Consider the following 15,928-nt stretch of genomic DNA (forward strand, 5'->3'; position numbering starts at 1 on the left):
TGCCAGGGAGGTGTGCCCTGTTCATTTCAGTAAACAGTTCCTGAATGATGTTCTGATATACCAATTAAAATGTTGTTCTGAGCATTAGACATAAATTGAATTACAAATATTGAAGTATTATTTCTACTAACAAAATTATGGTTCTATAAAGAAACATAGGCAGTGAATTATGTATGTACATGCGTGCACACACACACACCTTCTATGACTATATAATCTGTTTGTGAACAACCAGTGCAGTTAAATGGGAAGAATGTATGAATGTATACTACTGGCTTTGTTACACTGGGTAACTATCGAATCTCAGGGTTTTATTTATAATCCCCTCAAAGGTTGAATAAAATGTATGAAGGTCCTAATACTCGGTACTCAGTAAGTCTTGCATATACCAGGTGTTCAAGAAGCGTTCGTTCTCTTTCTCTCTTCCCCATTCCCTGCCCCCAGCCTCACACATGAGTATTATTCTAGGCACAGCAATTAGTGACACATGGTCCCTGCCTTGAAGGAATTTACATTTCTAGTAGGAAAGATAAAACCTTTGGTGAGTTCCATCAAATTGGTTCCAAGAAATAAAAGATTGACTTAACAGGTATGATCAGGGTAGGTTTCAAAGAAGATGTGATGTTTCATCTGTGACTTAAAGGATGAGCAAGAGAATCTCACAATGTGCAAATGTAGATGAGGGACTCTCGGCTGAAAGAGACATATAAGTAAAGGTACAGACATGTTCTAGACATGGGAAAATACCAGGTATAGTCTGGAAAAGGTATGTAGTTCATATGGGCTGGAGTATAAGACTGATACGTGAGTGTGTGCACTTTAGTCACTTCAGTCGTGTCTGACTTTGTGACCCCATGGACTGTAGCCTACCAGGCTCTGTCCATGGGTTGCCATGACCTGCTCCAGGGGATCTTCCCAACCCAGGGATCAAACCAATGACTCTCGTCTCCTGCATTGGCGGGCGGGTTCTGTACCATTAGTGCGACCTGGGAAACCCAATAAGACTGGTAGTAGATAAGAAATGAGAGTTATTTTATTTTATATTTATGTAGGATTTACTATGTTAGACACTACTGTCAGTATTTCACAAACATTAATTCATTTAGTCTTCACAGTAACATCATAAAGTTGTTATTATTAGCATTCCCATTTTAAAGATGAGGAAAACAAACACAGAAAGCTTCAGTAACTTGGCCAGAGTCACCCAGTTAGTGTGAGGCAGAGCCAGGCATTGTCTCTGCAGAATCTGTGCACGTTAGCTTTATGCTGTGATGTCGCTTTATTAATTCTCCCTTCAGTGGTTGATGGATGCTTTGATCAAATGGTGGGTTTTTTTTTTTAGCATCTCTCTGCTGAGGAATTGGCAAGAAGAAGAGAAGAGGAAAAATGCAAACTTGGTAAACCTTCAAAAGTACCAAGACCAACAAAAAGGTATAATTTGACATTATGCAAGTGTGATTTTGTTAATAATCATAAATGATTAGAAAATGTATGGAAGGAATATCTGATGTTGCAGCATTATATTGTTCGCTTATGAAGCTTAAAAATACTGCTGAAAGTTAAAATTTTTTTATTTCACAGATTGTTAATTTGGGAGACCATAGCAAAAGTTTTAATTTGTTCTTGTTCAATAAATATAGGATCCAACATATGTTGTGAGGCCTTGTTTATGACAGGTGGTTATTTAACTCCTTAGACATTATAAACCAGTAACCTCATGAAATGACTAATTCCCTCTTTTGGTTGGTGCTGAATGTGAGTGAGGCTCTTTTTTTTTTAATAATATAAAATATGTAGCTTGTAACATTAAGGGGTCACTGTATAAATTAAATGTCTTGATTTTCTCACTTTGATTACCTCACTTCCTGCAGATGACCCATGAAATAGACTGTAGTTTTGTCAAGTGTCCCTTTTAAAACAAGATATCCAGGAACACCTCTTGGTTATTTTCAGTGGAAAGAGCCCTAATACTCAGCAGTTAGATGTTCCTGGGTAGGTTACATAATGCCTTTATAAGCCTTAGGTCCTCATTTATAAAATAATAACTTTAACAGCACTATTAGCTATGTTTTAAGCATATCACATATATTAACTCATTTAATCCTCATAACAACCCTATGAAGTAGTTAATATAATCATTCCCATTTTATAAATGAGGAGACTGAGAGGCACAAAGAGGTTATATAACTTGCCCATGCTTGTTAATGGTGGTGGTGTCGTTTAACCCAGGCATTAAAGCTTAAGAATCCATGCTCCTAACCATTACATTATGTATCACCTCTCTAAAAATTAAAATCAAACTTTAGAATTGTTGTGAGAATAAATTAAATAGATAAGCTACAGTCATCCATAAACTAGGACTCCTCATCTCATATCCAGACATTTGATTTCCTGAATCTAAATGTGAAACATACTGTAATTTTCAAGTCATTCTTCCAAGTAGGATCTTTTTGAATCCGGATTCACTTTTTTCATATTAGTCTTCATAGCTTTGAATCATCAACATTTCAATAAGCTTGCCTTTTCCACCATTGATCACTGATTAAAATGTTAAACTGAAATAATGTGAACCTCAGACATCATTGTTGAATCAGCTGTATATTACCACAGTTAACCCAGTTAACCCATTCTTCATCTTATGCAGAAGAATAATCATAGCAGATATCTTGCTTACATTTAATAACTATATTTGAGTCTTTATGAGTCTGCTAGTTTCTAGCATATCATTGTTATCAAAAGTGAAATTTAGGTGTATCTATCATGACTTATAGTTTCATGAGCCCATTATTCTTAGTCACCTCTTCACTTGCTAAAGGCTTGCAAAGCAGTTGTTAAATAACCTCTTCTAGAATTTTCCTCTGCTGCTTTTTTGGTGAAAACAGGCCTGAAAACAGGACTATTCCTAGTCCTCCCGTCATTTTCCATTCTCTACAGTGCCGCAAAAAGTGTTGATGGTGGTTTCGATGATGGTTCTTCAGAGTGCTCTGGGATGTAAATGCTTTGTTTCTATTTTCTTAACTCTCTTGACTTTTTCTTTTTTTTTCATTTTATTTGCGTTGATTAAGCACTTTCTAATTTGAACATCTTCCTCATTCAGCAAACGCTTTTTAAATGCCTACTGTTCTCAGTATTTGGAATACAGTATTCAGCAAAACAAAGTGTCTCATCTCCTAGCACTAAGTCTCTGGTAGAATAGGAACTAAATAGTTCTGCTCTTTCCCAGTTGTTAACATGAACATATTCCTTGTTTATTTGCTTTCTCTGGATGTAGCCTAACAGTTTTTATTTTTCTGAAACCTCAATTCTTTATTGGTCAAAGCCTTTCTGATATTTCTCTCATATTTATACATGTTTTTGTATCTAGCTTTGGTTAGGTGGCCGTCTTTCCATCTTTTATAATTCATTTTAAAAGATGAGTTTACCATAGAACTTTGTATATACATTAATTTCTTTAACAGAATTATTTGTCATTTATTTATTCAGCAAAGACTTAATGAGTGCTTCCTTTATCCTAAACACATTGTACTGACAAAAATGTTTCTGAGAAACGTCTGTCTTTCTTGAACTTCCTTTCCTATCTTATGTCAGAGTTAGGTTTCCATTGAAACCTGCTTTCAGTGTAGGACATGTCTGGCCATTTATAATGTTCTCTTTAGGTGTTAAAAGAAATTAAGACAAAATTACTTTCTCAAAGGTCCTGTTGTTTCTCAAATTTTTAGTCAAGTCCAAAAGAACCATGCTTCTTTCCAAAGGTTTATATCATAAATTCTCCTAGTTTATTATTTTTACACTTGGAAAGAATTTAGGTTTAGATTATTGGTATACATTTTCAAATTTGTGAATAAATTATGTTATTGAAATTATATTAGGAATGATTTTCTTTTCTTTTTCCTTTTCCAGCTCATTTGATCCCTTCCAGCTGATACCTTGTAATTTTTTCAGTGAAGAAAAGCAGGTACTATTCATTCATCACAGAATGACCATAAATAATGCCCTCCTCTCTGACATGAAATATTCTTTTTCTATGTGTACAAGGCATGTGTATATGAAAGGTTGGGTAAGGCAGGGTACACTGTAAGGGTCAGATGAGTGATACAGATGGAAAATGAGAAAGAATTTCTCCATGCTAGGGCTTTGAATTACACAAATATTTCTTTAAAAGTCTGATTTGTGCTGAGCCTTGGTTGGTAGTGAGAACTTGGTGTGATAGATAAAGGAGAAAAGGGTGGACATTCCAGTTAGAAAGAATAAAATCTCTATTTTTATGCTCCCCCCCTTTTTTTTTTATATTTCAGGAGCCATTTCAGGTGAAAGTAGCTTCAGAAGCACTTTTAATAATGGATTTGGTAAGGATATTATATTGTGTTTACTTAGTTATTCTGATTTCCGTTCTTGTGTATTTTTATTGCAGGCATAAGAGAGAGTATGGAAGACGTGTATTTTGGATCTTAACTATCCTCTTTTACAAGGAATCTAAAAATAAGTCTTTTCTTTTGGAGAAAAGCCAAACAATTGCATGTTTCCATATTTTAGAGAAAATAAATTAATGTGAGTTTTTGCAGACTGTTTCTCATCATTAACCCTATTTTAATTTCCTAGTATCCTTGTCTGCTGCCTTCTAGATAACTGCAACAAAGCACAACTCTTATAATTTGGAGGCTCCTTGTTTTGCACTAAACTACTGAGATCTCCAATAGTTGTGTGTGTGTTCATGGTATTTTTCTAAAGGAGGACCCAGAGTAGTTTTACTTTGTATCCTTATGATACCTTTCCTGTGTCGGGAGAGCAAAACAGTATCTTCATTTTGTAAATGTAAAAAATGGCATCTTGGAGTGTTTAAATGTTTGGTTCAGTTTCTCAGCCAGCAGTAAAGATAGGTCTTAAATCCTAAGTCTGTGTATGCTGAGCCTAGCATCTGGTTCCTCTACTGTGTTAATTCATTTTAGAAAAGTATAATTATCATACTTGTAAATGACTCTCCTATGATAAGTGAGATTTGTTCTGGTATTTTGTCTGATGGATTTGGTTTGTATGTTTGGACTAAGTCTATCTTGTATTTCTTTTAGCATGCTCATGTTTCTATGGCAGAAGTGATTGGTCTGTTAGGAGGAAGATATTCAGAAGCTGATAAAATAGTTGAGGTAAGTTTTCTCTAAAAATCTTAAAAATTATTTAGTCTTGCTGCTATACCAAGTGTTTTTATAGATTTCAGTGCATATAATTAACATATAAACTTTATGATATAAATGAGAATATGCGAATGTAGAAAGTTATTTGTTCCCTGGGACTTCCCTGGTGACCCAGTGGTTAAGAATCTGCCTTGCAATGCAGGGGATGCAGGTTTGATCCCTGGCCTGGAAATTGAGATCCTGCATGGCGCGGGGCAACTAAGCCTATGCGCTGTGCCACGCACAGCCACGAAAGAGCCTGCATGCCACAGCTAAGACCCGATGCAGCCAAATAAGTAAATATTTTTTTTAAAGGAGGAAGAAAGTTTTGTGTTCCTGGAGGTTACTGAACATTCCGTGTATTGAGCACCTGTTTCCCTTTTCCACCGAGAAGGAGGGAACATTGCCAGGCCTTGGTTGCATATTGCCTTCACCAGTAAAAGCTTCAACTCCTAAGAGGTCACCTTATAATAGAAACTTGGTATACATTATTTGCTAGAAATTTACCATAAATAATAGGGGTCATTGAATGACTTTTTACAAACATTAATATGGGCTGACCAACACTTCACTTGTCTGAGCAGAAAAACGGATTTTGAGTTCGTAGCATACAGTCACACTTTTGGAGAGTACTTCATTTGCAAGTTAAAGGCTGCCTGTGATAGAGACAAATAAAAGATTTGGCTTTAAAAAGTTTCTGTTCCTGTGTATGAATTCTGTATAGAATTATCAGGATTTCAGTATAATCATTTAAGGATTAATCCTTTATAGGTCTGTGCAGCAGAACCATGTAACAGTCTGAGTACAGGACTACAGTGTGAGATGGATCCTGTCTCACAAACACAAGCCTCGGAAACCTTGGCTGTCAGGGGCTATAGTGTTATTGGATGGTATCATTCTCACCCTGCCTTTGACCCTAATCCTTCCTTACGAGATATTGACACTCAAGCCAAATACCAGGTGTGTTTATAGGTCTTTGTGTATATAGTCTGAAAATAATTGCACATTCTCTCCCCTCTCATTGTTTTCTATTAATTAAATATGCTTAGAAATAACATTTCTAGCAAAGTAATTACAAGAGTAATCTATGTATTTTGTTTAATACAGACAAGCCATTACAGTACGGTGATAATTCTTCCCAGAGCCTTTAAAAATGATGGGCTGACTAGGACAGAGACTAGGTACAACTGAAAAAATTGGAAATATCATGTATTTTGCATCTCTGGAAAAAAGTTTTGTTTTATTCTTCAGTTTTATGTTTGATATCTGGATGTTTTCACTGTTGGCAACTGATTGTAACTTATTACCATATTGGTAAAGATTACAGCTGAAGGGTAGTGAATAAAATTTATATATGTATTCATGGAAAATGTAGATTATATAGGCCAGGTGATCTTTTCAGGTTGGGTTGGATGTCTCTTAGCCTGAAAATTTTAGGGTATGGAATAAATTTAATCTAGTTGCTGTTTGGAAGTGAAGTTTCTAACACACCTTTGCATTCCCTTGTCCTCTCTTAGGTGTATAAGATGTTGGTATGGATAAATACTGACTTTTAAGTTTATGTAGTTGAACTAATTATACTTTTTTTTTTTAATTATAGAGTTACTTCTCCAGAGGCGGTGCAAAGTTCATTGGGATGATTGTTAGTCCTTATAATCGAAATAATCCTTTACCTTATTCTCAGATTACCTGCCTGGTTATAAGTGATGAAATTAGCCCAGATGGCTCTTATCGTAAGTTTTCAACAAAAACAGTTCTACTTGTACTTTCATTTTTTTGAATCTTAAAAATCACAGAATTTATACCTAGGCAGAGCAATTTGATGGAAAAGTCTGTGTCCTCAACTAGGGAATCACTGTTCACATACCATGTAGTACAGCCACCCTCTTTCCTTTTATGATTTCCTCCTACAGTAAAGCCCCCCTGGTTACCACGGCCACTGGGCAAAAACATTACAATGCAGTGATAACTTATAGCTAGCTAGTGTGTATATGAGGTCCTGGAGACACTGCAGGAAGCAGAACAGACAAAACCTCTTCTGTTTTCTTGAACATTTTTTGATAAATACAGTTTTTCTCTGCAATGGCATCAAATAAATAAAAAGATAAAAGGAACAGTGACCACCCTACCACACACTCTCCATGACTTCCCAGTTTAGGCACAACAGTGCTTATTTTCATATCTATCTCAAGAAAGAATTTGGGTTGGTTTAGCCCATCATGATTCAGTTCCTTTGGGACTTATGTCCACTGCTGTTCCAGTCAGCTCTGGCTGGATAGGGAATTAGACTAAGAAAAGTAGGGATGTTTAAGGTGGGAATGCAGATAGAAGTGAAAGGTCGGAGGAGACAGTTAGCGTCTCTAGGACGCTTTCTTTTCGTCCTGATGCCACTGCTCTCGTTGACTGCACTCTCTGGCTGCTGTCACTCTACGTTATATTCTTTCCCTTTCGCTCGTGAGCCCCTTGAATGTAGATACTATGTTGTACTCATTTTTCCACTCTCAGTTTCTAGCCCAGCGCATGGTGTAATGTAGATTTAACAAATCAATTTCTTCATTCTTAGTGATGTCACTCAGATGCCCTGCCTCTGGTAAAGACCCCAGTACCACTACCCTCCATCTCATTTGTCATTAGTTTCTGTTCTTTGTGCACCTGCAGCACTTGTTTCCTGCCTTCATGGTTATTTTCATCTTTTAGTATAATTTATTTAGCTTGTCTCACTAAACTGTGAGCCCCGAAGAGCGGGAACTACATCTTTGTATCTCCTGTAGCACCTAATCACTTGCCTTACATGTAGTTTTATTGAATGAGTAATAGTGACGTTAACTTTTTCCAAAATGCCCATTTTGAACATAGCACACACACACACATATATATATATGTGTGTATATCATTCTTTACCCCAGTATAATTTTACAAGAAGTTACAAAAGGAAGAATCACAGTAAAATTGTTCTCAGTTTGTTTACTTATTTATTTTTGTTCTCAGTTTAAATCATGTCTTAATATCACATACTGCTAGATTTGGGGAGTGAACCTCTACTGTGCTGTCTATACATTCACCTGTGGCTACATACGATGGCTTACATTAATTAGAATTAAATGAAATTTAAAATTTAGTTCCTAGAATCCTACTTCAGGTCAAAATGAAGTAACAAGGACCTGTCTGATACAACCAAAAAACTGGACAAAAGATAGAAAACAATGGTATTTATAATATCAAGCAGTGAAGGATATGTTTGCTGAGAGATTGGAAACATAAAGCGAGCCCAAGTTACCCTGGCTTATTAACTTAAAAAAACTTCCAGGTATGGCACAAGGAGGAAAAACCCACCCAGAATCTAGCTGATTCTGAGTTGACATGGTGGAGATAAGACCAAGGAGACCAGGGCAACTAAATTTGCAGGACAGAGTACCAGAGAGCAGAATGCTACCTGGAGAAACTCCAGAGATGTATAGAAGGTTCAGATTTAGTATTTAGCAAGATACAGACCAATGCCTGTGTGTGAAGAAACTACCCCAGATGAGAAGGAATCCCCCCAAAGATGAGCAGGCCCAGTGCTGGAGGCTCATGTAAGTTACTGTCAGACAGCACCCAAGTGTCCATGTGAACATGAGTACAGAAAGTTCTCTGGAGTAGAGCTGCCTCTTCCATTGTTAACACTGCTTATTAGGTCTTAATCCTTGGTCCTTTGCTCCTCTTGGAAACCTTCTGGTTCAAGAATTGATTAAAATTTCTCACAAGCCATGTGATACCTTGTATTACAGTACTTTGAACTGGGTGCTTGACATATTGATTTGTTTGTTCATTAATTTATGTCTAATGGCTAATCATTTCTCTACTTGTAATAGGCAGCAAATATACTTAGTGATTACTTTTATTCTGACACTTGTGGATAAAAATAATCAGTGCATATGTGTGTAATTGAATTATTTCGCTGTATACTTGAAAATAGCATATTATAAATTAATTATACCTCAATTTAAAAAATAATAAGCCTATCAAAAGTAATCAGTACAAAAGGAAATTTTTACTGGTTTAGTACCTTTTTTTAACTTATAAAATACTCATTACCAAATAGAGATGTATAATGTGTGTGTGTGTGTATTTTCTTTTTTATGAGCACAGACTGAAAATGCATTCATTTGTTTACCTCTATTTTGGTCTCATTTTTTACTTCCATTAAGAATGGAGTTGCTTACCTGGATTCAGAGCCCAGCTCTGACATGCTTTTGTTAATTTACCTAGGGCAGGTTACTTAATATCACTCATTCTTTGCCACTTCTGTAAAATGAGAAAAAATTATTACCTTGCTTACGGGGCATTGTAGACTGTCAGTAATGCATGTAAGTGCTTAGTAAATAATAGGTCTAAACTAGGTAGTTACAATTACAGTTATAGCCTGTGCTTACTTGGTAATCAAAACATATCAAGTAAATGATTGTTATCACAAAAGGAGTTTGTGTGGTAGCTTATGTACTGTAATGTGTCACTCTTCTTAAGTTCTTGGAGGGGGAAAACAAAATGGAAGGGAATTGAGAAATGAGAAAAATCAGCTATCATCATGCTATTTGTTCCCTTCTCTCCTTCCATACACCTGAAAAAAAAATGGGGAGGAAAAGCCTTTTTAGAACATATTGACAAATTATGTTTGCATTGTATGGAAGTATAGTTATGATTCTTTTTTTTTTCCCTAGTATCTTCTGATTTGCTGGCATTTTATTTACTTGAGAAGCTTTATGATGGCAAAAATGCAAGTTGAGAGGCAGTATGATGTAAAGGTTAAGAACATAAGCTTGAGCCAAACTGCCTGACTTCAAATCCTGGCTCTATCTCTTGCTAGTTATGTATTAATAAGTCCAAGAACAGATTATTTAATATAGGCTTTCTGTGGCTCAATGTCATCAAAAAAAAAGAAAGGGAATAATACTGGTTGCTAGTTCATGTGGTGTCGGTGTTAGTTGCTCAATCATGTCTGACTCTTCGCAGTCCTATTGACTGTAGCTCCTCTGTCCATGGATTCTCCAGACAAGAATACTGGAGTGGGTTGCCATTCCCTTCTCCAAGCTAGTTCATGTCAGTGGCCTTTATTGTTGTTATTCAGTCGCTGAGTCAAGTCTGGCTCTTTGGGACCCTGTGGACTGTAGTACACTAGGCTCCTCTGTCCTCCATTGTCTCTCAGAGTTTGCTCAAATTCCCATCCATTGAGTCAGTAATGCTATCTAACCTTCTCATACTCTGCCACCCCCTTCTCCTATTGTCTTCCGTCCTTCCCAGCATCAGAGTCTTTTCCAATGAGTCAGTTCTTCACATCAGGTGGCCAAAGTATTGGAGCTTCAACTTCAGCTCAGTCCTTCCAATGAATATTCAGGACTTATTTCCTTTACGATTGACTGGTTGGATCTCCTTGCAGTCCAAGAGACTCTCAAGAGTCTGCTCTTGAGACTCCTCCGCCAGCACCACAATTCGAAAGCATCAGTTCTGTGGTGCTCAACCTTCTTTATGGTCCAGCTCTCATTTTCATACATGACTACTGGAAAAACCATAGCTTTGACTAGACGGACCTTTGTTGGCAAAGTGATGTCTCTGTTTTTAAATATGCTGTCTAGGTTTGTCATAGCTTTCTTTCCAAGGAGCAGGCATCTTCTGATTTCATGGCTGCAGTCACCATCTGCAGTGATTTGGGAGCCCAAGAAAAGGAAATCTGTTACTGCTTTCACTCCTATTTGCCATGAAGTAATGGGACCAGATGCCATGATTTTTGTTTGAATGTCAAGTTTAAAGCCAGCTTTTTCACTCTCCTCTTTCACCTTCAAGAGGCTCTTTAGTTCCTCTTCACTTTCTGCCATTAGTAATGGTACCATCTGCATATCTGAGGTTGTTGAAATTTCTCCCGGCAGTCTTGATTCCAGCTTGTGATTTCGCATGATATACTCTGCATATAAGTAAAATAAGCAGGGTGACAGTATTCAGCTTTGTCATACTCCTTTTCCAGTTTGGAACCAGTCCATTGTTCCATGTCCAGTTCTAACTGTTCCTTCTTGACCCACAGAAAAGTTTCTCTGGAGGCAGGTAGGGTGGTCTGGTACTTCCATCTCTTTAGAATTTTCCACAATTTGTTGTGATCCACACAGTCAAAGACTTTAGTGTAGTCATTGAAGCAGATGTTTTACTGGAACTCCTTTGCTTTCTCCATGATCCAGTGCATGTTGGCAATTTGATCTCTCGTTCTCTGCCTCTTTGAAACCCGTTTATATATCTGGAAATTCTCGGCTTGTGTACTGCTAAAGTCTAGCTTGAAGGATTTTGAGCATAACCTTGCTAGCATGTGAAATGGGCACAATTGTGCAGTTGTTTAAACATTCTTTGGCATTGCCTTTCTTTGGGATTGGAATGAAAACTGACCTTTTCTAGTCCTGTAGCCACTGCTGTGTAAGTGGCCTTACATCCATACAAAATCCATACGAAAGTCCCCTCTAGGGACTTTTCTGGTGGTCCAGTGGCTAGGACTCCATGCTCCCAGTGCAGGGGGCTCAGTTCCAATCCCTTGTCAGGGAACTGTATCCTGGATGCCATAGCTAAGACCCAGTACAGCCAAATTAATTAAAGAAAAATACCTTTATATAAAGCCTGGCACATAGTAAGCATTATACTAGTGTTACTATTATTATTATTGTATTGGCCTTTGGTAATGAATCACCTGAGCTTTTAAAATATACCACAAACATAACTACATGGGGATTTTGAAGAATCTATGAGAAATTTCTAAGTAGGCTCGTCTCTTGGTATTTTTGCCTTTCTAACTTATGTAAGGGATATCTACCCTTTGTACTTGTTTCCTCCAGAGTGACTCAAATGTAGTTACTGCCTCTCCAGAATTAAATCCAGTTCCTCCCTGCCTAGTCTTAGGTCAGCACACAGAGGGAGGTGGAATGAATGTAGGCTCAGAAGTCAGACAAGACTGCTGGAGTGTGAAATCCAAGCTCTTTGCTTTACTAGCGGAAACAGCTTGTTCAACACGTCTCAGCTTCAGTTTTATGTGTTAAGTAGGAATAATGCTACCTGTCTTATAGCACTGTGTTGATAACCTGTGTTTTAAGAAAAGTCATTGGGATGGAACATAGCTTGGTTTGCCTAAGTCAATCCCTGTTTAAGCATATGGTTCTGGCAAGTATATCTAAGTGCCTGCTTTCACTCCAGAAGCCTCTTGGTTTGGACGATGATTTATACGATCATCTTACCTGTCACAGTTCTTTGCATAAAATTGTCATGCAAATGGCACTGTTACTTTTCTTTATTCATTGCTTGGCATTAATAGGCTTGATGGAGCAAGTTCATCCAGGCAATGCATAATTAATGAATGCCTCCTATGTTTAAAGTGCTGCTTAGCTGGTCTGCCAAGTTGCAATTGTGAAAACATTGATGGGAATTGTAAGTAATTAAAAGGAGATTGGAGATTCAAGAAATAGTTGGTAAAAATGTGCTTCTTTGTGCTTTTCTAGGTTTACCTTATAAATTTGAAGTACAACAGATGTTAGAAGAACCTCGGTGGGAGTTAGTGTTTGAAAAGACAAGATGGATAATAGAAAAATACAGGCTATCCCAGAGGTATGTGCTGTGGTTTGAGAGGGTTGCACATCTGCAGTGTTCTCATTAAACTGTTTTAGGGAAAACCCAGGTAAATATAAAATTGTGATGTATGGCATCAGTGATAGTTTATTACAAAACTAATGCGTTTATAGTATTTGTTTCATTGGTTTGTTTTCGTATTTCTTCCAACAGTAGTGTCCCCATGGATAAAATCTTTCGCCGAGATTCTGACCTGACTTGTTTGCAGAAAGTAAGCTTCCTTCAGTTTAATTGGCTTCATTGTTCATAGATTCTAAAGCTATTCATCTTGATGTGTTTTCCCATGATGCCTGATGCTTTGTGGATACATTTTCTGTGTGTTTCTTTTATTGCTTTTTCCTTTCTAAAATTAATTTCTAGGAGATAATTAGTAATGTGTTTTGTTGCCCACGCTTGCATATAGAAATGATATTGTTTTAGAACAAAATTTGCCAGTGTTGGCTGACTATTATTGTACACAATGGAGAGCATTTTTCTTATTTTATTAAATTCAAAAGCACCATGTTTCCATTTAGCTTTAACAAGTGATCATTTTTAAAAATGGTAGTATAAATCTAACAAATTTAAATGGTCATTTCACTTCTGATAGAAAATAAGAGTCTTGAATCATTTCTAGTTTTGTTTCTAGGAGTGTATTGAGAGATTGGCAAGATTTGTCTTTCTTTTTTTCTTTTGGTAGCAATTTGGAAATAGAAAATTTTAACTTATTAAGTTTCTTCTTTAATATTTCTTACCCTCTCCTATTGTAGTCACTTTCTCTTTGTTCTATTGGAAGATTAAGATACACATTTCCCGGGAACTAGACTCTAGCATCCTATATTTGAAATGGTACAGTCTTGTATTTTAATGTACATAGATTTTTATCCCATAGGATTCTTTGCTTTGTAAATAAAACTACTTAAATCAAATCCACAAGTTCATAGAAAGCGTGATACATACAGTCTCAAGTTTATCTCCTTATGTAAAATCAGAAGGAACTAAGGCATTCCTCAACAGTGGCTTCCTACACTTCAGCTGTGCGATTATTAAACACAAATTCATCTTCAACCTTCTTTAAGGAGAGTGTTTCTAATTTAAGCACTAGAATTTTTCTAAGTTATGCACTATAAAATAGATTTGGAAAGGGATAAAATGATAGTAATGCAAACCCTCTTTTTATACTTTTATGTATTTAACTATAGAAGTTTTCTTTTCAACTAGCTTTTGGAGTGTCTGAGGAAAACTCTGAGCAAAGTGACCAATTGCTTCATTGCTGAAGAATTCTTGACTCAAGTGGAAAATTTATTCCTTTCCAGTTACCAAAGCAAGCCAGAGAATGGAGTGGCTGAAGAGAACTGTACTGTGGGGCAAAAGGAATTGTTAATGTAATTATCTTAAAGTAAGGTATTTAATCTTGACACAGTAGATCCTACTTTGAGAGTTATAACCTTGAAATTATTGTTTAACTGTGGTACGGCTTTGATTTTTTGTTGCTAGTTCCTGAAATCCAAACTTCGCCATATACACCATCTGGCAGGAAAGAGAGCTGGACTTGTTTTCGCATGTGGTACTCAGTGTTGTGCGCAGTGGGGTCGGCCTGCAAGCTCAGTCCTCTATGGCCAAGCGGCATGGGCTGGAGGGCGGCCTCCCTGCTGTCTCAGGCTGACGGATGGGTTGCGTCTCGAATTTGTACTTCCCCTGAACTAGTCGTTCCAGTTTTGCTGTCTCGTGTCTCATTAGGAGCAGCTCTGTTCTCTTCATGTGGTTTTTTGAGGCTTGTTTATGGTTGCAGATGAGATACGGACGGGTGGTCACTGAAGTAATGAACATGGTTGAGAACTGCTGGTTTAATGAATCTAACAACATGCTATGTGAGGCCAGGGGAGGCCTAGAGAAGAGACCTAAAGGAGAAAATCAAATTACCAGCTTTTTAATTACAGATATTTGCTTCCATTTTACTTTATAACCACACTGCTATAGGATATGCCATTTTATCAGCTGTAACATTTTGTGAGGCTTTCAGATACATAATATAAGTAGCTTCAACTATAGGTGCCACTTAGATTAGTGTTTGTGATAAAACTCAGTTAACTAGGACACAGGTAATCATAACCCTTAAAGTAGATTTTTGATTTTTCCTCCTACTCCCTGCTATGAGGAGAAAGAGGCAAATTACAATAAAGCTTAAATAAATCAGATTTGATTTTAAAAACAAAATATCCTTCCAGGACATATTATGTATTCAGCCCAGTTTTGTATACTTGCTGAATCCAGAACAAGGGTCAGTGGACCTTTTATGGAAAGGGGCAGTTAATAACTTACGCTTGGCAGACTACATACCATCTCTGTCGGTCATTCTTTATATTTTTAACAACTCCTTCAAAATGTAAAACCCTTTTTAATTCATGAGCCTCACAAAAGACAGGTTGCTGGCTGTTGTCTTCCAAACCCTGCTCCAGAGGATTGCAGATATTTAGACTTTATTTTCAAGTGCATGAGCCTGAGCCACGGAAAGGCCTTGCATCATCTTCATCAGTGTTATTGCATCTAATCTGGGTATGATTCTGTAGTTTTACCTGTTTCTTGGTCTAGTGAATATCCAAGGGAAATAAGTCCGTGTTGGAAGGAGCAGTGAGCCAGTTTTAGATGCTCTAGGTCTTGACTCAGTGCTGTGGATTGGGGAAACGCAGTCTGCCTTCTCTGGGCCTAAATTCATGGGCAACTGAGGTCTGAATCATCTTCCCTCTGTCCTACGAGTTCTAGAATCTTGTGATTCATTCTAATCATTGGACCTATTCGCCTGGAGCTTACACTTCGAGATGGTACAGTTCCAAAGTTAATTTTAAATGTTTTTTAAGGAAAGTGGTAGTATTTTCCATTTTTCTATATGTATTTAGGATAAACAGTGAAACATAACTTACAAAGCAGTTACTTTGGGGACCAGGGATATTAGAACTGTAGACCAACAATAGGAAACCTGAGTTCTTACCTGAATTCTCTTAGCAGCTTTGTTGTGTGACAGTCACATAACCTTCTGTACTGCAGGCTCTTCACCTGTAATTCAAGCGCAGAAAGTGTGCTTCTGTAAAAGGAAGTGGCTCATTCCTTTGTGCTCTTCCTTCTGACGTGTTTTCTTCATTATACCTCAGGAA

General features: G+C 37.1%; 1 protein-coding gene across 1 annotated transcript in view; it reads left to right on the forward strand.

Annotated features, from left to right (window-relative positions):
• MYSM1 (Myb like, SWIRM and MPN domains 1) overlaps positions 1 to 14,165 on the forward strand; it is a 37,590-nt gene extending 23,425 nt beyond the window's left edge. Inside the window, exons 12-20 of the mRNA XM_052637854.1 lie at positions 1,343 to 1,431; positions 3,901 to 3,955; positions 4,296 to 4,346; positions 5,067 to 5,141; positions 5,940 to 6,128; positions 6,769 to 6,901; positions 12,671 to 12,776; positions 12,951 to 13,008; positions 13,998 to 14,165. Of these exons, the coding sequence (XP_052493814.1) occupies positions 1,343 to 1,431; positions 3,901 to 3,955; positions 4,296 to 4,346; positions 5,067 to 5,141; positions 5,940 to 6,128; positions 6,769 to 6,901; positions 12,671 to 12,776; positions 12,951 to 13,008; positions 13,998 to 14,165 (924 nt within the window). The remainder of the gene's footprint in view (positions 1 to 1,342; positions 1,432 to 3,900; positions 3,956 to 4,295; positions 4,347 to 5,066; positions 5,142 to 5,939; positions 6,129 to 6,768; positions 6,902 to 12,670; positions 12,777 to 12,950; positions 13,009 to 13,997) is intronic.
• Positions 14,166 to 15,928: the final 1,763 nt, after the last annotated feature.

The sequence above is a fragment of the Budorcas taxicolor genome, chromosome 3 (assembly GCF_023091745.1).
Source record: "Budorcas taxicolor isolate Tak-1 chromosome 3, Takin1.1, whole genome shotgun sequence".
Lineage (NCBI taxonomy): Eukaryota > Metazoa > Chordata > Mammalia > Artiodactyla > Bovidae > Budorcas > Budorcas taxicolor.